Source organism: Salvelinus fontinalis, chromosome 9 (genome assembly GCF_029448725.1).
Source record: "Salvelinus fontinalis isolate EN_2023a chromosome 9, ASM2944872v1, whole genome shotgun sequence".
Lineage (NCBI taxonomy): Eukaryota > Metazoa > Chordata > Actinopteri > Salmoniformes > Salmonidae > Salvelinus > Salvelinus fontinalis.
Window position 1 is genome coordinate 13,164,229 of NC_074673.1, and position 24,592 is coordinate 13,188,820.

At 46.2% G+C, this 24,592-nt stretch overlaps 1 protein-coding gene across 1 annotated transcript; it reads right to left on the reverse strand.

Moving 5' to 3' along the window:
- Positions 1 to 23,230, reverse strand: LOC129862090 (carboxypeptidase A1-like). Its single transcript, XM_055933438.1, has 11 exons — positions 23,049 to 23,230; positions 22,278 to 22,359; positions 7,630 to 7,764; positions 7,211 to 7,312; positions 5,145 to 5,246; positions 4,807 to 4,908; positions 4,608 to 4,718; positions 1,148 to 1,238; positions 736 to 935; positions 483 to 567; positions 1 to 259 (listed from the first exon to the last, which is right to left on the reverse strand). Exons 1-11 carry the CDS (start codon positions 23,114 to 23,116, stop codon positions 72 to 74), a joined length of 1,266 nt encoding a protein of 421 aa, XP_055789413.1. The 5' UTR covers positions 23,117 to 23,230; the 3' UTR covers positions 1 to 71.
- Between the last annotated feature and the right edge of the window lie 1,362 nt (positions 23,231 to 24,592).

Consider the following 24,592-nt stretch of genomic DNA (forward strand, 5'->3'; position numbering starts at 1 on the left):
TTCTTCTGTTTGTGGCCTGTAAACAGCCTTAGTGGATTCACAGTGTCCAGTGGGTTGTCATGGTGACCCCTCTAGTTGGTGTTGTCCTTGGTGTGCTCCATGATGGCCATCAGAGCCAGCCAAGTCTCCTTGGCAGTAGGGAGGATCTGATTGGCTGGCAGGATGAAACCATAGCGACCAGTGTCTCTCAGCTCGAAGGTGTAGGAGTACTTGATGCCCTGGTTGTAGGTCCAGTCAACAGTGGTACCACTAGCCTGGTCTGGAAATGACAAGAAAGAAGGGAATAGACCATAGTTTCTGTTTTTAATTCACAGAGTATGTACGAGTATACAAACCATAAGATAAGAATATTGTAATGACTTTGGTTAGGTTATACAGATGGTGTGTACTCATGTTGGTAGAATGAGCGGGACTACATTGGAATGGCATGGGATGGGAGCCATTAAAGCAGTGAAAATGTTTAGCTGGTGTTAGACACTTACAGATGGTGTTGATTGTGCTGCCGTATCTGTAAGAGGTTCCGTACAGGGAAGCCAGTTCAGTGATTGCCTTCATGGCCAGGTCGTGCTGTGAGAAGATAATACTAGTCATGTAAAAGTACCATGCTGGCATCACCCTTCCCCGGTGAGGCCACATATGGTGGAGAGTCCTGGCAGGGCACTCCCTAGTGGAACAAATGCCACAAGTTGTTACTAGACATGTCAAAGACAACTAGTTAATGGTTGCTAGACTCACCAGTTCGCTCTGGTCCTTGCAGGGGGTACTGGTGTAACCGTAGGGGTAGAGGAGCATCTGGGAGTAGGAATGGATAGACACGAAGGCCTTCAGGTTGCCGTGAGACTTTACAAAGTCCACAATGGAATTGACCTCAGACTCAGAGTGAGCTTCGGGTCCGCGGTAAGTCTCAGAGCAGGGACTGCCACTGGAGCCGGGCTCTACCAAAGACCAGGGAGGAAACAAATGGTAAAGAAAGATTAGTGCCCAACTAAACATTAACAGTAAAATACTATCTCACCAAGGGCAAGGAGATACCATTTTAATTGACAAAAACGTTTGATTTGTTATCTTATTCAATTTGTGACCTCTGAATCTATTGTATTTGAATATAAAGTGTTTTGCAACATTCAAGTGACAAGGAAAAGTATACCTCCAAAACCAGCATCCCAGTTCCTGTTGGGGTCAGTTCCAACACAGGAAGAGCCAGGGTTGGGCTTCCTGGTCTTACGCCACATACGGTTCTGTGGAACATGAACAGTCATCGTGACTCATGGTTTGTTTGGTTTTGTCTAGTGCATAGCTGTGAGCAGCAGTTGATGATGTCAGAGCGAAGTCAAATGACAAAGCAGGATACAATACCGAAACACGGTGAATTTCACGCCCTGGCCTTAGTATTCTTTGTTTTCTTTATTATTTTAGTTAGGTCAGGGTGTGACATGGGTATTTATGTGGGTTTGTTTAGTGTCCAGGGTGATTGTAAGGTTTAGGGGGTTTATTTAGAGTAGTTAGGTTTATGTTTAGTATAGTTCTCTAGCTGTGTCTATGTTGTGTGTAGTTGTCTAGGAAAGTCTATGGTTGCCTGAATGGGTTCCCAATTAGAGACAGCTGGTTTCTGTTGTCTCTGATTGGGAGCCATATTTAGGGTAGCCATAGGCTTTAGTTTGTTGTGGGGAATTGTCTATGTGTAAACGTTAGTAGCTTGTGTGTGCACTTTCGTTTTGTAGCTTCACGGTCGTTTGTTGTTTTGTTAGTTTGTAAATGTTTTGTTTCGTTTGTTCCTTCTTCAAAATAAAAAAGAAGATGTATTTTCCACGTGCTGCATGTTGGTCCTCACTCTCTCCAAAAGACGATCGTGACAGAATTCCCCACCAACATCGGATCAAGCAGCGTGTGCAACAACAACAGGACCCACCTCTACACTGGACTATTGGAATTGGGAGGAAATTCTGGAACGAGAAATACCAGGAGAATATAACCGCCCCAAAGCTGAGCTGGAGGCAGCGAAGGCAGAGAGGCGGAGATATGAGGAGGCAGCAAGGAGACGTGGCTGGAAGCCTGAAAAGCCCGTGAGTACTACCCAAAAATTTCTTGGGGGGGGGGGGGGGGGGGAAGATGTAGTGGGCCAAGGGCAGGTAGGAGACCTGCGCCCACTTCCCAGGCTAACCGTGGAGAGCGGGAGTACGGGCAGACGCCGTGTTACGCAGTAGAGCGCACGGTGTCTCCTGTACGGGTGCATAGCCCAGTGCGGGTTATTCCACCTCCCCGCACTGGTAGGGCTAGATTGGGCATTGAGCCAAATGTCATGAAGCCGGCCCTACATATCTGGCCACCAGTACGTCTCCTTGGGCCGGCTTACATGGCACCAGCCTTACGCATGGTGTCCCCGGTTCGCCTACATAGCCCGGTGCGGGTTATTCCACCTCCCCGCACTGGTCTGGCGACGGGGAGCATTCAACCAGGTAAGGTTGGGCAGGCTCGGTGCTCAAGGGAGCCAGTACGCCTGCACGGTCCGGTATTTCCGGCGCCACCTCCCCGCCCCAGCCTAGTACCACCAGTGCCTACACCACGCACCAGGCTTCCAGTGCGTTTTCAGAGCCCTGTTCCTCCTCCACGCACTCTCCCTATGGTGCGTGTCTCCAGCCCAGTGCCTCCAGTTTCGGCACCACGCACTAAGCCACATGTGCGTCTCCTGAGTCCTGTACACACTGTTATTTCTCCCCGCACTCGTCCTGAGGTGCGTGCCATCAGTCCGATACCACGCACCAGGCATATAGTGCGCCTTGAGAGTCCAGTGTGCCCTGTTGTTGTTCCCCGCACTAGCCTGAAGGTGCGTGTCCTTAGCCCGGTACCTCCAGTTCCGGCACCACGCACCAGGCCTACAGTGCGTCTCAGCCGGCCAGAGTCTGCCGTCTGCCCAACGGTGACTGAACTGCCCGTCTGTATTGAGCCTTCAAAGCCGCCCGTCTGCCATGAGCCTACAGAGCCTTCCGCCAGACAGGAGCCGCTAGAGCCTTCCGCCAGACAGGAGCCGCTAAAGCCTTCCGCCAGACAGGATCAGTCTTAGCCATCCGTCTCCTCAGCGCCATCTGAGCCATCCGTCTCCCCAGCGCCGTCTGAGCCATCCGTCTCCCCAGCGCCGTCTGAGCCATCCGTCTCCCCAGCGAAGTCTGAGCCATACGTCTGTCCCGAGCCAGTAGAGCCGCCCATCTGTACAGAGCCGTCAGAGCCGTTAGTCAGTCAGGAGCCGCTAGAGCCATTCGTCAGTCAGGATCTGCCAGAGCCGCCAACCAGACAGGATCTGCCAGAGCCGCCAACCAGACAGGATCTGCCAGAGCCGCCAACCAGACAGGATCTGCCAGAGCCGCCAACCAGACAGGATCTGCCAGAGCCGTCAGTGAGCCATGAGCGTCCAGAGCCGTCAGCCAGCCATGAGCGTCCAGAGCCGTCAGCCAGTCATGAGCTGTCCCTCAGCCCAGAGCGGCTATTTATCCAGAACTGCCCCTCAGTCCAGAGCTGTCTCTCTGTCCGGAGCTGCCTTTCAGTCCGGAGTTGCCCCTCTATCCTGAGCTACCTCTCTATCCTGAGCTACCTCTCTATCCTGAGCTATCCCTCTGTCCTGAGCTATCCCTTTGTCCTGAGCTATTCCTCTATCCCGGTGCTGCCCCTTGTGTCGATGTTACCCAAAAGATTAAGTGGGGGTAATATGAGGATGGTCATTTGTAGGGGGAGATATAAGCTGGGATTGACTATGGTGGGGTGGGGACCTCGCCCTGAGCCTGAGCCACCACCGTGGTCAGATGCCCACCCAGACCCTCCCCTAGACTTTGTGCTGGTGCGCCCAGAGTTCGCACCTTAAGGGGGGGGCTATGTCACGCCCTGGCCTTAGTATTCTTTGTTTTCTTTATTATTTTAGTTAGGTCAGGGTGTGACATGGGTATTTATGTGGGTTTTTGTAGTGTCCAGGGTGATTGTAAGGTTTAGGGGGTTTATTTAGAGTAGTTGGGTTTATGTTTAGTATAGTTGTCTAGCTGTGTCTATGTTGTGTGTAGTTGTCTAGGAAAGTCTATGGTTGCCTGAATGGGTTCCCAATTAGAGACAGCTGGTTTCTGTTGTCTCTGATTGGGAGCCATATTCAGGGTAGCCATAGGCTTTAGTTTGTTGTGGGGAATTGTCTATGTGTAAACGTTAGTAGCTTGTGTGTGCACTTTCGTTTTGTAGCTTCACGGTCGTTTGTTGTTTTGTTAGTTTATAAGTGTTTTGTTTCGTTTGTTCCTTCTTCAAAATAAAAAAGAAGATGTATTTTCCACACGCTGCATGTTGGTCCTCACTCTCTCCAAAAGACGATCGTGACAGTGAAAGCAATATTAGATAGATTATATTTGGTATTAGAGATTCAGATCCCGCATACATATGTCATATGTCGTTAGTAATCAAAGAGGATGAGAGTGGCTGTTGTGTTCAACTCCCTAGTCTGATATGTGCCCTTTGACCTTATAAAATATTCACTGAAAAAAGAAGAGGTCAATTGAAATGGAGAGATGACATTGTAATCAAAATTTGTGATCAACCTAGAAATGTAAGGGCATTTTCTATTGTGATGAGAGACTCACACTATTGTGGGTGTAGTAGTAGCCATCGGGGTTGGTCACAATCTCCAGGAAGATGTCCATCTTGTCCAAGATGGCGGTGAGGGCGGCGTCATGTCCGTAGTCGGTCACAATCTGGATATGGAAACAGAAGGTTAAAGTGATACATGTGTAGATGAAGAGAGGGGAAAGGTTTAAAGACTGTGGTGGAGAAAACACGGACCTTCTTTGCGAACCAGGTGCCGCTAGCTTGAGTGATCCATTCCCTGGAATGGATTCCTGTGTCAAGCCAGATACCAGGTCTGTTGGTTCCACCAGTACTGAACTAGAAAAGAGAGAAGAAGGGGGGTGTAAAGAACACCTATCCTCAAATACTGTAAACTTGATACACATTTAACATACAACCATGTAACATGTAACATGTACCAAAAATAGGGCCTCGTCCGGGATTAGGAAAAAACTACCTTCACTGACTTTAAATCTATATTTCACTTGTAAAGAGTACTAGTAAAATGGCAAGGCCATAGCAGATAAAACATGCCACTCTCGTCAGGAACTTACCTTGAGCACATTCAGGGTGCGTCCCTGGTAACTCTGGCCAATCACGATCTTGCTGACCAGATTGGGGTTCTCAGCCACAAGCATGTCCTGGAAACTATAGATCTGATGAGATAGACACAGAGACAGAGACAGAGACAGAGACAGAGACAGAGACAGAGACAGAGACAGAGACAGAGACAGGTTGATACTGTCAATTTGCGGATGTTGACTTAAGCTTTTCATGAATCCTTATGTTCTGCTGTTGACTGTTTTATGAACTCCTTATGTAAGGACACTTCAAATAAGGTGTTCTCCAAAATACTGTAGGTTTCAACAACAGAAAACAGTGTCTTGATTTGCTTACAGAATTCTTAGGTAGGTCTTACGATGACAGTATTAAAGATGTCTCACTCAGTCTGAGTTCAGAGTGATCATGTGAAATGGGCCATTTCTCCTTGATACTTGTGTGATGGGTTGGTACTTACAGTTGAAGTCGGAAGTATACATACTTAGGTTGGAGTCATTAAAACTAGTTTTTCAACCACTCCACAAATTTCTTGTTAACAAACTATAGTTTTGGCAAGTCGGTTAAGACATCTACTTTGTGCATGACACAAATCATTTTTCCAACAATTGTTTACAGACAGATTATTTCACTGTATCACAATTCCAGTGGGTCAGAAGTTTAATACACTAAATTGACTGTGCCTTTAAACAGCTTGGAAAACTCCAGAAAATGATGTCATGGCTTTAGAAGCTTCTGATAGGCGAATTGACATCATTTGAGTCAATTGGAGTAGTACCTGTGGATGTATTTCAAGACCTACCTTCAAACTCAGTGCCTCTTTGCTTGACATCATGGGAAAATCAAAAGAAATTAGCCAAGACCTCAGAAAAAAATTGTAGACCTCCACAAGTCTGGTTCATCCTTGGGAGCAATTTCCAAACACCTGAAGGTACCACATTCATCTGTACAAACAATAGTACGCAAGTATAAACACCATGGGACTACGCAGCCATCATACCGCTCAGGAAGAGATTAACGTACTTTGGTGCGAAAATAGCAAATAAATCCCAGAACAACAGCAAAGGACCTTGTGAAGATGCTGGAGGTAACAATTACAAAAGTATCTATATCCACAGTAAAACGAGTCCTATATCGACATAACCTGAAAGGCCGCTCAGCAAGGAAGAAGCCACTGCTCCAAAACCGCCATAAAAAAGCCAGACTACGGTTTGCAACTGCACATGGGGACAAATATTGTACTTTTTGGAGAAATGTCCTCTGGTCTGATGAAACAAAAATAGAACCGTTTGGCCATAATGACCATCGTTATGTTTGGAGGAAAAAGGGGTAGGCTTGCAAGCCGAAGAACATCATCCCAACCGTGAAGCACGGGGGTGGCAGCATCATGTTGTGGGGGTGCTTTGCTGCAGGAGGGCCTGGTGCACTTCACAAAATATATGGCATCATGTGGGAGGAAAATCATATGGATATATTGAAGCAACATCTGAAGACATCAGTCAGGAAGTTAACGCTTGGTCGCAAATGGGTTCCAAATGGACAATGACCCCAAGCATACTTCCAAGGTTGTGGCAAAATGGCTTAAGGACAACAGAGTCAAGGTATTGGAGTAGCCATCACAAAGTTCTGACCTCAATCCTACAGAAGATTTGTGGGCAGAACTGAAAAAGTGTGTGCGAGCAAGGAGGCCTACAAACCTGACTCAATCACACCAGCTCTGTCAGGAGAAATGGGCCAAAATTCACCCAACTTATTGTGGGAAGCTTGTGGAAGACTACCTGAAACGTTTGACCCAAGTTAAACAATTTAAAGGCAATGCTAACAAATACTAATTGAGTGTATGTAAACTTCTGACCCACTGGGAATGTGATGAAAGAAATAAAAGCTGAAATAAATCATTCTCTTTCCTATTTTTCTGACATTTCACATTCTTAAAATAAGTGGTGATCCTAACTGACCTAAGACAGGGCATTTTTACTAGGATTAAATGTCAGGAATTGTGAAAAACTGAGTTTAAGTGTATTTGGCTAAGGTGTATGTAAACTTCCGACTTCAACTGTACATCAGCAATGTCGTGGTAGTTGGAGTAGTCGTAATCATTGGTGGTTCTGGGGGCAGCGGCACGTGCACTCAGCATCTGGTCCTGCTCCTCGTCCAACATAACCTGTGGGCATAACGGGGGTCAAAAGGTCACTACAAGGCTTTATAACACTTTACAATGATTTATAACACTATTATGAAACAATATGTAGTTATTCCATATGACTTATCCGAATCTCTTTTGATCATTGTGAGCAAAGATAAAATTGAGCTGTTGCACATAATCTTATTCAACCATCTTATTTATTTACTGTAAGTCATGACATGGATATACTATTTCAAGACATAGTAAAGACTGAAGGAATCTCCCTGAGCTCAGTCACTTCTTCCTCAACTCCTACCCACCCCATAATTATATTGTGTGTGTCTGTATGATCCTACCTGTAGGTCCATGATCATGACGGAGTACGGGATGTCTTCAGTCTCCAGGAAGGCCTTGACGGTCTGCAGGCTGGTGAAGGGAACTCTGATGTCCACAGGAGTGGAGAGGTCATTGGGCTCCATCCACACATCCAGCTTGGAGAGAGGAGGGAGAAGAGAGAGGAGGGAGAAGAGAGAGGAGGGAGAAGAGAGAGGAGGGAGAAGAGAGAGGAGGGAGGAGAGAGAGGAGGGAGGAGAGAGAGGAGGGAGAAGAGAGAGGAGGGAGGAGAGAGAGGAGGAAGGAGGAGGACGGAAGACAAGTTGACATGTTAAGCCAACATAGCAAGCACTTTGAACAGCTAGTGAAAAGGAAATGCATGGTCAAGGAAATTTTTTATTGTAACTTTTTTATTTGTTTATTTTTATTATTAACCCATCCGTAGTTTTTTTTGGTTTTAAAGCTTTCTTGTTACATATACACACATTTTATATATTACATTTTACATACTACATAAATGGTACTTTTATATACAGCATTCACCTGACAAAGTTATATTTTACATACAGACAGTACATACATACATACACACATTTATACATATACACATAGATATTTTATTATACACATAAATGTACTGTATATACATAGACAGATAACAGTGGCGGTCGGTGCCGTTTAAGATGAGTGAGGACGATAATGTTTTTTATGAGCGTGGCCTTTTTTCTATTACAGTATATTGGATGACTGTCATTCATATTCCATTCACCCAGCTCAATGTAACATCGATAGGTTTAGGCTAGCTGCTATATGATACTCAAATTTTCCCTATACCATTCATGAGGTTGCTACAACTTAGCCTATGAATGAAAGTTTATAACGTATGTGCACAGGTCGAGAGAAATTAGAGTAATCAAGGTGACAGACATTGACATATTCAATACCACTGTCACGTATACTCCCTCTCCGGCCTCTAGGTCATCAGGCTGCTGATTATCCCGCACACCTGTCACCATCGTCTCGCGCAGCTGCACCTCATGACACTCACCCGGACTCCATCACCTCCTTGATTATCTTCCCTATATCTGTCACTCCCCTTGGTTCTTTCTTCAGGTGTTATTGACTCTGTTTCATGTCGGTGCGTTGTTTGTGTTTCGTATTTATTGGTTTGTTTATTTATTAATTAAAACACTCATTCCCTGTACTTGCTTCCCGACTCTCAGCACACATCGTTACAACCACCTTGCACAATCTTGCCTGCATCTAGCTGCTCTAGGGTGTTATCATTAGTCCATGTCACGCCCTGGCCTTAGTTATCTTTGTTTTCTGTATTATTTTAGTTAGGTCAGGGTGTGACAGGGGGGATGTTTGTGTGTATTTGTCTCGTCTTGGGTTTTTCTAGTGTCTATGGGGTTTTGTAGAGATTATGGGGTTGTGTTCAGTGTAGGTGTCTAGGTATGTCTATGGTTGCCTGAGTGGTTCTCAATCAGAGACAGCTGTCTTTCATTGTCTCTGATTGGGAGCCATATTTAAGGCAGCCATAGGCATTAGGCTGTTGTGGGTAATTGTCTATGTCTATGTTGCATGTGTGCACGTAGGTTTGTAGCGTCACGGTCGTTTGTTGTTTTGCATTAGTTTGTTAGAGTGTTTGTTTCGTCTTCGTTATAATTAAAGAATATGTATTCGTATCACGCTGCGCCTTGGTCCTCTCTTCCACATAAAGACGATCGTGACAGAATTACCCACCATACCAGGACCAAGCAGCGTGATAAGGAGCAGCAGGAGCAGCGCATACAGGATTCTTGGGCTTGGGAGGAGATACTGGATGGTAAGGGACCTTGGGCACAACCGGGAGAATATCGCCTCCCTCGTGAAGAGCTGGAGGCAGCTAAAGCCGAGAGGAGGCGATATGAGGAGGCAGCACGGAAGGAAGGCTGGGCGCCCGCGAGTCAAACCCAAAAAATTCTTGGGGGGGGGGGGGACTACAACAGAATGTGGCGAAGTCAGGTAGGAGACCTGCGCCAACTCCCTATGCTTACCGTGGAGTGTGAGAGTACGGGCAAACACGGTGTTATGCGGTAGAGCGCATGGTGTCTCCTGTACGTGTGCATAGCCCGGTGCGGGTTATTCCACCTCTCCGCACTGGCAGGGCTAGATTGAGCATTGAGCCAGGTGCCATGAAGCCGGCTCAACGCGTCTGGTCACCAGTGTGTCTCCTCGGGCCAGCATACATGGCACCAGCCTTACGCATGGTGTCCCCGGTTCGCCAACACAGCCCAGTGTGGGTTATTGCACCTCCCTGCACTGGTCGGGCTACAGGGAGCATTCAACCAGGTAAGGTTGGGCAGGCTCAGTGCTCAAGGGAGCCAGTACGCCTGCACGGTCCGGTATATCCGGCGCCACCTCCCCGCCCCAGCCCAGTACCACCAGTGCCAACACCACGCACCAGGCTTCCAGTGTGTCTCCAGAGCCCTGTTCCTCCTCCACGCACTCGCCCTATGGTGTGTGTCTCCAGCCCGGTACCACCAGTTCCGGCACCACGCACCAAGCCTCCTGTGCGTCTCCAGAGTCCTGTGCGTCCTGTTGCTGCTCCCCGCACTAGCCTTGAGGTGCGTGTCCTTAGCCTGGTACCTCCAGTTCCGGTACCACGCACCAGGCCTACTGTGCGCCTCAGCCGGCCAGAGTCTGCCGTCTGCCCAGCGCTATCTGAGCTGCCTGCCTGCCCAGAGCCGTCTGCGCTGTCCGCCTGCCCAGCGTCGCCTGCACTGCCCGCCTGCCCAACGCCGTCTGAGCTGTCCATCTGCCAAGCGCCACCTGCACTGCCCGTCTGCCCAGAGCCGCCTGAACTGCCCGTATGTCCTGAGCCTTCAAAGCCGTCCGTCAGTCAGGAGCCGCTAGAGCCGTCCGTCGGTCAGGAGCCGCTAGAGTCGCCCGCCGGACAGGAGCAGCCAGAGCCGTCCGCCAGACATGAGCAGCCAGAGCCGCCCGCCAGACAGGAGCAGCCAGAGCCGCCCGCCAGACAGGAGCAGCCAGAGCCGCCCGCCAGCCAGGAGCAGCCAGAGCCGCCCGCCAGCCAGGAGCAGCCAGAGCCGCCCGCCAGCCAGGATCTGCCAGAGCCGCCCGCCAGCCAGGATCTGCCAGAGCCGCCCGCCAGCCAGGATCTGCCAGAGCCGCCAGCCAGCCAGGATCTGCCAGAGCCGCCAGTCAGCCAGGATCTGCCAGAGCCACCAAAGCGGGTATTAACTATGGTGGAGTGGGGGCCACGTCCCGCACCCGAGCCGCCGCCGTAGGGAGGCCCACCCGGACCCTCCCCTTCTGTGTCAGGTTTTGCGGCCGGAGTCCGCACCTTTGGGGGGGGGGGGGGTACTGTCACGCCCTGGCCTTGGTTATCTTTGTTTTCTGTATTATTTTAGTTACATTTACATTTACATTTAAGTCATTTAGCAGACGCTCTTATCCAGAGCGACTTACAAATTGGTGCATTCACCTTATGACATCCAGTGGAACAGCCACTTTACAATAGTGCATCTAAATCTTTTAAGGGGGGGGGGGGGCAGAAGGATTGCTTTATCCTATCCTAGGTATTCCTTGAAGAGGTGGGGTTTCAGGTGTCTCCGGAAGGTGGTGATTGACTCCGCTGTCCTGGCGTCGTGAGGGAGTTTGTTCCACCATTGGGGTGCCAGAGCAGCGAACAGTTTTGACTGGGCTGAGCGGGAACTGTACTTCCTCAGTGGTAGGGAGGCGAGCAGGCCAGAGGTGGATGAACGCAGTGCCCTTGTTTGGGTGTAGGGCCTGATCAGAGCCTGAAGGTACTGAGGTGCCGTTCCCCTCACAGCTCCGTAGGCAAGCACCATGGTCTTGTAGCGCATGCGAGCTTCAACTGGAAGCCAGTGAAGAGAGCGGAGGAGCGGGGTGACGTGAGAGAACTTGGGAAGGTTGAACACCAGACGGGCTGCGGCGTTCTGGATGAGTTGTAGGGGTTTAATGGCACAGGCAGGGAGCCCAGCCAACAGCGAGTTGCAGTAATCCAGACGGGAGATGACAAGTGCCTGGATTAGGACCTGCGCCGCTTCCTGTGTGAGGCAGGGTCGTACTCTGCGGATGTTGTAGAGCATGAACCTACAGGAACGGGCCACCGCCTTGATGTTAGTTGAGAACGACAGGGTGTTGTCCAGGATCACGCCAAGGTTCTTAGCGCTCTGGGAGGAGGACACAATGGAGTTGTCAACCGTGATGGCGAGATCATGGAACGGGCAGTCCTTCCCCGGGAGGAAGAGCAGCTTCGTCTTGCCGAGGTTCAGCTTGAGGTGGTGATCCGTCATCCACACTGATATGTCTGCCAGACATGCAGAGATGCGATTCGCCACCTGGTCATCAGAAGGGGGAAAGGAGAAGATTAATTGTGTGTCGTCTGCATAGCAATGATAGGAGAGACCATGTGAGGTTATGACAGAGCCAAGTGACTTGGTGTATAGCGAGAATAGGAGAGGGCCTAGAACAGAGCCCTGGGGGACACCAGTGGTGAGAGCGCGTGGTGAGGAGACAGATTCTCGCCACGCCACCTGGTAGGAGCGACCTGTCAGGTAGGACGCAATCCAAGCGTGGGCCGCGCCGGAGATGCCCAACTCGGAGAGGGTGGAGAGGAGTATCTGATGGTTCACAGTATCGAAGGCAGCCGATAGGTCTAGAAGGATGAGAGCAGAGGAGAGAGAGTTAGCTTTAGCAGTGCGGAGCGCCTCCGTGATACAGAGAAGAGCAGTCTCAGTTGAGTGACTAGTCTTGAAACCTGACTGATTTGGATCAAGAAGGTCATTCTGAGAGAGATAGCAGGAGAGCTGGCCAAGGACGGCACGTTCAAGAGTTTTGGAGAGAAAAGAAAGAAGGGATACTGGTCTGTAGTTGTTGACATCGGAGGGATCGAGTGTAGGTTTTTTCAGAAGGGGTGCAACTCTCGCTCTCTTGAAGACGGAAGGGACGTAGCCAGCGGTCAAGGATGAGTTGATGAGCGAGGTGAGGTAAGGGAGAAGGTCTCCGGAAATGGTCTGGAGAAGAGAGGAGGGGATAGGGTCAAGCGGGCAGGTTGTTGGGCGGCCGGCCGTCACAAGACGCGAGATTTCATCTGGAGAGAGAGGGGAGAAAGAGGTCAGAGCACAGGGTAGGGCAGTGTGAGCAGAACCAGCGGTGTCGTTTGACTTAGCAAACGAGGATCGGATGTCGTCGACCTTCTTTTCGAAATGGTTGACGAAGTCGTCTGCAGAGAGGGAGGAGGGGGGGGGGGGTGGGGGAGGAGGATTCAGGAGGGAGGAGAAGGTGGCAAAGAGCTTCCTAGGGTTAGAGGCAGATGCTTGGAATTTAGAGTGGTAGAAAGTGGCTTTAGCAGCAGAGACGGAAGAGGAAAATGTAGAAAGGAGGGAGTGAAAGGATGCCAGGTCCGCAGGGAGGCGAGTTTTCCTTCATTTCCGCTCGGCTGCCCGGAGCCCTGTTCTGTGAGCTCGCAATGAGTCGTCGAGCCACGGAGCGGGAGGGGAGGACCGAGCCGGCCTGGAGGATAGGGGACATAGAGAGTCAAAGGATGCAGAAAGGGAGGAGAGGAGGGTTGAGGAGGCAGAATCAGGAGATAGGTTGGAGAAGGTTTGGGCAGAGGGAAGAGATGATAGGATGGAAGAGGAGAGAGTAGCGGGGGAGAGAGAGCGAAGGTTGGGACGGCGCGATACCATCCGAGTAGGGGCAGTGTGGGAAGTGTTGGATGAGAGCGAGAGGGAAAAGGATACAAGGTAGTGGTCGGAGACTTGGAGGGGAGTTGCAATGAGGTTAGTGGAAGAACAGCATCTAGTAAAGATGAGGTCAAGCGTATTGCCTGCCTTGTGAGTAGGGGGGGAAGGTGAGAGGGTGAGGTCAAAAGAGGAGAGGAGTGGAAAGAAGGAGGCAGAGAGGAATGAGTCAAAGGTAGACATGGGGAGGTTAAAGTCACCCAGAACTGTGAGAGGTGAGCCGTCCTCAGGAAAGGAGCTTATCAAGGCATCAAGCTCATTGATGAACTCTCCAAGGGAACCTGGAGGGCGATAAATGATAAGGATGTTAAGCTTGAAAGGGCTGGTAACTGTGACAACATGGAATTCAAAGGAGGCGATAGACAGATGGGTAAGGGGAGAAAGAGAGAATGACCACTTGGGAGAGATGAGGATCCCGGTGCCACCACCCCGCTGACCAGAAGCTCTCGGGGTGTGCGAGAACACGTGGGCAGACGAAGAGAGAGCAGTAGGAGTAGCAGTGTTATCTGTGGTGAGCCATGTTTCCGTCAGTGCCAAGAAGTCGAGGGACTGGAGGGACGCATAGGCTGAGATGAGCTCTGCCTTGTTGGCCGCAGATCGGCAGTTCCAGAGGCTACCGGAGACCTGGAACTCCACGTGGGTCGTGCGGGCTGGGACCACCAGGTTAGGGTGGGCGCGGCCACGCGGTGTGAAGCGTTTGTATGGTCTGTGCAGAGAGGAGAGAACAGGGATAGACAGACACATAGTTGACAGGCTACAGAAGAGGCTACGCTAATGCAAAGGAGATTAGAATGACAAGTGGACTACACGTCTCGAATGTTCAGAAAGTTAAGCTTACGTTGCAAAAAAATAAAAAAATAAAAGATCTTATTGACTAAAATGATATAGTACTGCTGGCTGGTGAAGTAGCCTGGCTAGCAGTGGCTGCGTTGTTGAAAGTGAAGCTGGCTAGGTAACCTCGACAATTTCTCTAAATTTCTCTAAACTACACAATTATCATGGATACAAGGACAGCAAAGACACCTAGCTAACACTACGCTAATCAAGACGTTCCGTTGTAATGTAAGTTTCTACAGTGCTGCTATTCGGTAGAAGTTGGCTAGCTAGCAGTGTTAGCTAGCAGTGTTGGCTAGGTAGGAGGACGGCAGCGCGGCAGGCAAAAATAGCTGGCTAGCTAACCGATAATTACTCAAAGCTACACAATTATCTTAGATTCAAAGATAGCAAAGAAAACTATGTAGCTAGCTAACACTACACAAATCAAGTCGTTCCGTTGTAATGTAATCGTTTCTACAGTGCTGCTAATCGGTGGCTAGCTGGCTAGCTAGCAGGGTTGACTATGTTACGTTACGTTAGGACGAGAATACCTGGCTAGCGAACCTCAGCGAACCTCGATAACTACACAATTATCTTTGAAACAAAGACGGCTATGTAGCCAGCTAAGTAGCTAGCTAAGATCAAACAAATCAAAGATAGCAAAGACAACTGTGTAGCCAGCTAACACTACACTAATCAAGTCGTTCCGTTGTAATGCACTCGTTTCTACAATGCTGCTATTCGGTGGCTAGCTGGCTAGCTATCAGTGTTGGCTACGTTGCGTTACGTTAGGACGAAAATAGCTGGCTAGCGAACCTCAATAACTACACAATTATGTTTGATACAAAGACGGCTATGTAGCTAGCTAAGATCAAACAAATCAAACCGTTGTACTGTAATGAAAATGAAAATCAAACCGTTGTACTATAATGAAATGTAATGAAAAGTTATACTACTATTCGGTAGACGGTGGACGTTTGCTAGCTGGCTAGCTGCTGGGCAGATAGCAGTGTGGACTACGATAGACGACGAAATACGATAATTACGCAATTATCTTTGATACACAGACGGCTATGTAGCTAGCTAAGAAGAAATTGCTAAGGTTAGACAAATCAAACCGTTGTACTATAATGAAATGTAATGAAATGTAATGAAAAGTTATACTACCTGCGGAGCGAATGCAAATGCGACCGCTCGCTCCAAACCGGATGTAACTGCTGGGTCAGTTAGGTCAGGGTGTGACGGGGGATGTTTGTGTGTATTTGTCTCGTCTTGGGTTTTTCTAGTGTCTATGGGGTTTTGTAGAGATTATGGGGTTGTGTTCAGTGTAGGTGTCTAGGTATGTCTATGGTTGCCTGAGTGGTTCTCAATCAGAGACGGCTGTCATTCATTGTCTCTGATTGGGAGCCATATTTAAGGCAGCCATAGGCCTTAGGCTGTTGTGGGTAATTGTCTATGTCTATGTTGCATGTGTACACGTAGGTTTGTAGCTTCACGGTCGTTTGTTGTTTTGTATTAGTTTGTAAGAGTGTTTGTTTCGTCTTCGTTATAATTAAAGAAGATGTATTCGTATCACGCTGCGCCTTGGTCCTCTCTTCCACATAAAGACGATCGTGACAGTCCAACTGTTGCAAACAAGAGTTTCTATTGGACACATTCAGATATGTTTATCCCCGTTTCGTTCCGTTTGCTTCCGTTTAAGAAACATTTTTCAACAGAATCGGTAGAATGAATACACCCCTGATCACACGCAAGCACAGTTCACTTTCATAGCAACAACACACAAACAGCATGATCCTTTTGTTCATTGGATATATCCTTCACGCATCTACGTGCTCTCCTCCTCTCACCTTTTCCTTTTGTGCACAACACATCAGCTGTCTGTGACCAGGCGAAAAAACCTTTCCAAGCCTAACCTTCATACCATAACCATTAACCACTACACACAGCCTATATCGTTGTCACCATATTATCTAACGTCAAGTCAACATAGGTAATAGAACTAAAGCGTTAGTAAACCGGCTACAATCATACAGTACAGTGTACAAGCAGTTTACCAGTTACACCGGTGGGCCCCGGTGGCAATAAATTAATCAAACCAAAAGCTTACCTTGACTTGGAAGAGTTCCAGTGTTGGATAGCCATAGCCAGCTAGGTAACATAGCATCCCTCAATGTTTGAGCAAGGTGTTTGAGTAGGCTCAACTAGCTAGCTGCATTCACTAGCTAAGTAAGTGAAAGTGAAAATAATAAGAAATATAGCTTGCTCTCTCTCTCTCTTCCTTTCTTGCTTTTTCTTCGTTTTTGAAGAAATACATTTGTTCAAACTGTTCAACTACTGTCTTTCTCTCTCTTTGAGTCAACTGCTCAACAACTTTTATGCACTGCAGTGCTAGCTAGCTGTAGCATATGCTTTCAGTACTAGATTCATTATCCAATCCTTTGATTGGGTGGACAACATGTCAGTTCATGCTGCAAGAACTCTGAGAAGTTGTCATAATTACTGTTTAAGTCTATGGAATGGGGTGAGAACCACAAGGTTTTTTATTGAAGTCAACGTATCCAGAGGAGGACGGAAACAGCTGTCCTACACTGCCGATTTTGCAGGTTTTCCTACTTACAAAGCATGTAGAGGTCTGTCATTTTTATCATAGGTACACTTCAACTGTGAGAGACGGAATCTAAAACAAAAATCCAGAAAATCACATTGTATGATTTTTAAGTAATTAATTTGCATTTTATTGCATGTAGTATATCAAATACGTGTTCTCCCCACTGTACATATACAGTATTCTGTTGGTTAGAATAATTTGTACATATTGTGCCATGGAATTGTTACATCTAAAATCTCTTCCCAGCTATTTTGCAACCTGTATGGCGCAGCTGTCAACATTTTTGTCCTCAAATGTAACTGGTATATTTGTCTATTTATGCCAATCTTTTTCAGACAATTTTTGTCTTTAATATATGGCAGACAAACCAGTTCCCTACCTTCTCCATCTTCCACTTGCCTCTTCCATTTTTATGGTAATACTTATATTAATATGGTAATAGTAATATTTTTATGGTAATACAATCAGTTGGTTGTAACTTTGATTTGAACAAACATTCAATATATTTATATATTCATATCCATATAAGTTGCAAAAAGGCCATTTTTGAACAAAGGATGAGCCTTTCTCAATAATCGACTGGAGAACTAGTTTGGGTTCAAGTATAATTTATGTATGTGTGAAGCTTTTAGTGAGAGGTCTAATGCTGTAATATTTAATCCTATCAGCCCCCCAAACTCATATTCATTATATAAAAAGGCATGTTTAATTTTGTTTGGCTTAGCGTTCCAAATAAAGTTAAATATTCTTTGCTCATATGATTTAAAAAATGAATCGTCTGGAGTAGGCAGCACCATAAGTAAGTAAGTGTGTTGGTGTTGGGGGGCGGTGTTGCAATCTACTGCAAGGATTGCCTGCAGAGTTCTGTTTTACTATCCAGGTCTGTTCCCAAACAATTTGAACTTCTACTTTTAAAAATCCACCTCTCTAAAAACAAGTCTCTCACTGTTGCCGCCTGCTATAGACCACCCTCTGCCCCCAGCTGTGCTCTGGACACCATATGTGAACTGATTGCCCCCCATCTATCTTCAGAGCTTGTGCTGCTAGGCGACCAAAATTGGAACATGCTTAACACCCCAGCCATCCTACAATCTAAGCTTGATGCCCTCAATCTCACACAAATTATCAATGAACCGACCAGGTATCACCCCAATTCCGTAAACACGGGTACCCTCATAGACATCATCCTAACCAACTTGCCCTCCAAATACACCTCAGCTGTTTTCAACCAAGATCTCAGCGATCACTGCCTCATTGCCTGTATCCGTAATGGGTCAGCGATCAAACGACCTCCACTCATCACTGTCAAACGCTCCCTGAAACACTTCAGCGAGCAGGCCTTTCTAATCGACCTGGCCGAGGTATCCTGGAAGGATATTGATCTCATCCCGTCAGTAGAGGACGCCTGGATATTTTTTTTAAATGCCTTCCTCACCATCTTGAATAAGCATGCCCCATTCAAGAAATTTAGAACCAGGAACAGATATAGCCCTTGGTTCTCTCCTGACCTGACTGCCCTTAACCAACAGAAAAACATCCTGTGGCGTTCTGCATTAGCATTGAACAGCCCCCGTGATATGCAACTTTTCAGGGAAGCTAGAAACCAGTATACACAGGCAGTTAGAAAAGCCAAGGCTAGCTTTTTCAAGCAGAAATTTGCTTCCTGCAACACAAACTCAAAAAAGTTCTGGGACACTGTAAAGTCCATGGAGAATAAGAACACCTCCACCCAGCTTCCAACTGCACTGAAGATAGGAAACACTGTCACCACCGACAAATCCACTATAATTGAGAATTTCAACAAGCATTTTTCTACGGCTGGCCATGCTTTCCACCTGGCTACCCCTACCCCGGTAAACAGCACTGGCCTCCCCTCTGCTACTCGCCCACGCCTTCCCCATTTCTCTTTCTCCCAAATACAGTCAGCTGATGTTCTGAAAGAGCTGCAAAATCTGGACCCTTACAAATCTGCCGGGCTAGATAATCTGGACCCTTTCTTTCTAAAACTATCTGCTGAAATTGTTGCCACCCCTATTACCAGCCTTTTCAACCTCTCTTTCGTGTCGTCTGAGATTCCCAAAGATTGGAAAGCAGCTGCGGTTATCCCCCTCTTCAAAGGGGGGGACACTCTTGACCCAAACAGCTACAGACCTATATCTATCCTACCCTGCCTTTCTAAGGTCTTCGAAAGCCAAGTCAACAAACAGATTAGCGACCATCTCGAATCCCACCATACCTTCTCCGCTATGCAATCTGGTTTCAGAGCTGGTCATGGGTGCACCTCAGCCACGCTCAAGGTCATAAACGATATCTTAACCGCTATCGATAGGAAATAGTACTGTGCAGCCATATTCATTGACCTGGCCAAGGCTTTTGACTCTGTCAATCACCACATCCTCATCGGCAGACTCGACAGCCTTGGTTTCTCTAATGATTGCCTCGCCTGGTTCACCAACTACTTCTCTGATCGAGTTCAGTGTGTCAAATCGGAGGGTCTGTTGTCCGGACCTCTGGCAGTCTCTATGGGGGTGCCACAGGGTTCAATTCTTGGACCGACTCTCTTCTCTGTATACATCAATGATGTCGCTCTTGCTGCTGGTGAGTCTCTGACCCACCTCTACGCAGATGACACTATTCTGTATACTTCTGGCCCTTCTTTTGACACTGTGTTAACAACCCTCCAGGCGAGCTTCAATGCCATACAACTCTCCTTCCGTGGCCTCCAATTGCTCTTAAATACAAGTAAAACTAAATGCATGCTCTTCAACCGATCGCTGCCTGCACCTGCCCGCCTGTCCAACATCACTACTCTGGACGGCTCTGACTTAGAATATGTGGACAACTACAAATACCTAGGTGTCTGGTTAGACTGTAAACTCTCCTTCCAGACTCACATCAAGCATCTCCAATCCAAAGTTAAATCTAGAATTGGCTTCCTATTCCGCAACAAAGCATCCTTCACTCATGCTGCCAAACATACCCTTGTAAAACTGACCATCCTACCAATCCTCGACTTCGGTGATGTCATTTACAAAATAGCCTCCAAAACCCTACTCAATAAATTGGATGCAGTCTATCACAGTGCCATCCGTTTTGTCACCAAAGCCCCATATACTACCCACCACTGCGACCTGTACGCTCTCGTTGGCTGGCCCTCGCTTCACACTCGTCGCCAAACCCACTGGCTCCAGGTCATCTACAAGACCCTGCTAGGTAAAGTCCCCCCTTATCTCAGCTCGATGGTCACCATAGCAACGCCCACCCGTAGCACGCGCTCCAGCAGGTATATCTCTCTGGTCACCCCCAAAACCAATTCTTCCTTTGGCCGACTCTCCTTCCAGTTCTCTGCTGCCAATGACTGGAACGAACTACAAAAATCTCTGAAACTGGAAACACTTATCTCCCTCACTAGCTTTAAGCACCAGCTGTCAGAGCAGCTCATAGATTACTGCACCTGTACATAGCCCATCTATAATTTAGCCCAAACAACTACCTCTTTACCTACTGTATTTATTTATTTTGCTCCTTTGCACCCCATTATTTCTATCTCTACTTTGCACCTTCTTCCACTGCAAACCAACCATTCCAGTGTTTTTTTTAACTTGCTATATTGTATTTACTTCGCCACCATGGCCTTTTTTATATTTTTATTTATTAGTATATTTTATTTGCCTTCACCTCCCTTATCTCACCTCACTTGCTCACATTGTATATAGACTTATTTTTCACTGTATTATTGACTGTATGTTTGTTCTACTCCATGTGTAACTATGTGTTGTTGTATGTGTCGAACTGCTTTGCTTTATCTTGGCCAGGTCGCAATTGTAAATGAGAACGTGTTCTCAATTTGCCTACCTGGTTAAATAAAGGTGAAATAAAATAAATAAAAGTAAACTGTGATAGGACCAAAGAGTTAATCAATGTGATTTATCCATAAATAGACAGGTATTTACCCTTCCATGGATGCATCATCTTGTCTATTTTTGCTAACTTTCTATTGAAATTGGTTGTGGTAAGTTTGTTTACATCTTTAGAGATATGAATACCAAGCATGTCTACTTCACCATCAGCCCATTTTATTGGTAAACTACAAGGTACAGTAGTGTAAAAATGGTGTCATTTAACGATCCAATACTTAATATGGTACACGTATCATGATTGGGTTTTAGTCCAGAGAGGCTAGAAAAGTGATCTTCAATGAGACCGTACAGGGATCCAGATTGCGGACTTAAGAAGAAACTTGAGTTATTGGCATACATTGACACTTTAGTTTTTTTCTAACCCCTTGATGTTCTTGTTGGATCTGATTTTAATAGCTAGCATTTCAATGGCCATAACAAATAGATATGGAGACAATGGACAGCCTTGTTTTACTCCTCTTGACAGCTCAATTTTTTCTGAGAAGTAGTCATTATTTACTATTTTACAATTGTGGTTGCTATACAGTACATAACTTTAACCTCTACGGGATCGGTGATACCCCCCCCCCCCCCCTCGTCTTTTTAATCAAAACTGTTTTTGTTTCAATGTTTGAGTATTGTATTGAATGGCCTCTAAAAGTACATTTGAAAGTGTCCCATACAATAAGGGTCCAGTACCAATCCAGTACCTATGTTGTGCAGAAAAAAAATCAAATTATGAATTATTTTGTGTTGGTTAAGAACAAATTGTCATCCAGTTGGTTTTGATTAATTTTCCAATATCCCCATCCCCATCATCATGGAAATTCTGTAAGAGTTATGTGGAGGCCAATTAGATGGTGGTCCGTTCGCATTCGGTCTTTAGTACATTTTGATGCCAGCAAGAATGACACAAGGAAGTAGTCAAGACGGTTAGCTTGATTAAGCCTCCTCCATGTACTGTATATCTCACTAGATCAGGGTTTTTAGCCTCCATATATTCACTAGTTCTAATGTATCCATGATATTCGTGATCTCCTTAATTGCATGAGGGTGATAGTTTGTGTTGTCATTTCTTTTACGATCCTTTGAGGTACTTGAAACCGTATTATAATCTCCCACCATAATAATAAATTAATTTGTTACTTGTGAGCTCAATAGATTATTGTATATATTTTCAAAGAAGTGTGGATCATCAATAGTTGGACCAGATTAATTAGCCAAATCTGTTTTTGGTCCAATAGCATATTTAAAAGGATCCATCTTCCTTGAGGATCTGTTTGCACAATCGGGTCAAAATTATTGTTCATTAACATTATCACCCCCTTTGAGTTTCTTTGCCCATGACCATGACAAACATATTATTTATCCCTCCCAGGCCTTGGTCTAGTGAAATAATATGAATTCATATTGTGTTCATTGCAATGTTTGTCAAACTTCGTATTGAAATGGAAATGCCAATGCAGTAGGCTATAGTGTATTGAATGAGGTGGTGGGGTTAGATATATGTGGCTTCAGTGGTGGATATGATGATAATGATGATGATGATGATGATGATCATTGTCATGCCACACCTGGAGATGTTCCATCTCAGCCAAGTCCTTCAGGAGAGCGAGCTGGACCTCATCCTTCCCAGTGATACGAAGGACCTGGTCACTGCAAAGACAGGAGAACCATTCAAATTTGAACTATGCTTGAGTAATGGTCCGAGAGGGAGGTTGGAGTTGAGAAAGGGAGAAGTTGAGTAGCATAGACTGTGGTGAAACATCTGCTTAGCAACATAATGACTTACAGTTGGAGTCAACCTTGATCATAAGTTTTGCTTCCTCTCAACAGTTAACATTGAGTAGCCATCTTTAATGATTAATTTGAATTTATTGAAAAGTAATAAAGCTTGACTGTCACACAGATTGAAAAAGCAACTCATGTCTACAGAATCACTGAGGCAAGCAGGACATATGTTTTTATTACCCTTCCCATGGTTCAGTTAAGCAATAAGACCCGAGGGGGTGTGGTATATGGCCAATATACCACGGCTAAGGGCTGTTCTTATGCACAACCCTTAGCCGTGGTATATTGGCCATATACCACAAAGCACCAAGGTGCCTTATAGCTATTATAAACTGGTTACAAACATAATTATTCCAATAAAAATAAATGTTGTCATACCCCGTGTTATAACGTCTGATACACCACGGCTTTCAGCCAATCAGAATTCAGGGCTGGAACCACCCAGTTTATAACAATCTTTATATAGCAACTACTGGTGATATATCAAACATGACACCAAATAGAATTGGACATATTCCCCAAAATGAGTACCAACCATTGGTATATCCACTCACCCCTCAAATGTTTCCTTGCCGAAAATGGCCACAAACAGCACAGTCAAGACCAGCAGCCCCTTCATCATTGCTAATAGAGTAGAGACACACACCTTGGCCACCACCTTTTATGCCATGGTCCTGGTCACATGACCTTGCTTAAGGGGACTTGTGTATGATGCCTGCTGCTTTTCTTCCCATCCCAGCCAGGAGATCCTGGGAAATGCCAGATGGGTCGTTTCTGTACCTTTGCCATCCATTTTGCCAGCATTTGCTTTAGTTTGAGTTTTGTAAAAAAATACATGTATTTATGAATAAATCTGAAACAAACATGTAGAGTGGGTATACTAGGCCTACAAGTTAAGGCATTTGACTTATGTGCTCAGTCCAGCTTTACACAAACAATAACTTTTAAGGCTTAATGAAGCCATTATAAACCCTTTCTAAGGCCTATATAAATACTTCAGAAAGCATTCATAAGAAAATTCCAATGACATGTTATGAAGGGCGGCAAAAGGGCCACATTTGGCAAAGCACCAGATGTAGGCCAATGCATTTGTGTCAGCCTGTATTCAGGAAGTTGTGCTACAGTACTGCCTGGTTAGTGTCAGATTCAGCAACACTATAATCAGCAGAGTTAAATTAAAACAGAAAGCGCAACGTAGTGAAATGGAACTGTTTTATGATAGTTAGGCTGCAGCCTGTGTCACAGCCGGCCTTGACCGGGAGACCCATGAGGCAGCGCACTATCGTCCGGGTTACGGGAGAATTTGGCTGGCCAGGATTTCATTGTCCCGTCGCGCTCTAGCGACTCCTTGTGGTAGGCTGGGTGCATGCAAGCTGACTTGGTTGCCAGGTGTACGGTGTTTCCTCCGACACATTGGTGCGGCTGGCTTCTGGGTTAAGCGAGCAGTGTGTAAAGGAGCCGCGACCTTCTCCTCTCCCGAGTCAAGACTGTAACAACCAATTGGAAATCACGAAAAAGGGGTAAAGTACCAACAAATTAAATAGAAGATACAGTGGCTGCTTGTTTTCAAAATATCACTTGTCAAATTATTTTTCCTCTTGTCAGAATTAATTGAAAGGTTCTATTTGGTGTCTACTGTAGGAACGCTGTAAGAGGTAGGAACATTCATTGTTTGCTGGGAAGGCAGTTGAATTATTAAGACATCATTTGACAAACTATTCAATTACATTTAGGCTACGTGTTTGGTTGATATAGGCCCTCTCATTTGAGACTGAAACAGTATGCACTCCCAGATCTCTCTGCCCTCCCTCCTCTGTGCATGTTCTAAAAATGGTAACTGTAGTCTGTTTTATGCAATCGAGCTGATAACAAGAATGACAGATTAAAGATACTGTACATGTTGGTTTTTCCGTACTAGAAGTAAATCATTAACTTACAGACAGGCACACCCACAATACATTTGTCTAAAAGACAGCAATACATTTGTCAAGTAGCACTGCGCACAAAATCCTGTTAGAATGCATTTGAACCATGACCTTATTTTGTCTAACAATATTTTGTTTTGTAGTTATTTTTTCTCTCTCACATGCAAGATTAT

Excerpts from the sequence above, each read along its gene's own strand:
- LOC129862090 (XM_055933438.1), bottom strand. The coding sequence starts at position 23,116 with ATGATGAAGGGGCTGCTGGTCTTGACTGTGCTGTTTGTGGCCATTTTC. Across the intron at positions 7,313-7,629 it reads TCATGATCATGGACCTACAG|GTTATGTTGGACGAGGAGCA; the intron begins GTAGGATCATAC and ends TTATGCCCACAG. Across the intron at positions 4,719-4,806 it reads GCACCTGGTTCGCAAAGAAG|ATTGTGACCGACTACGGACA; the intron begins GTCCGTGTTTTC and ends TTCCATATCCAG.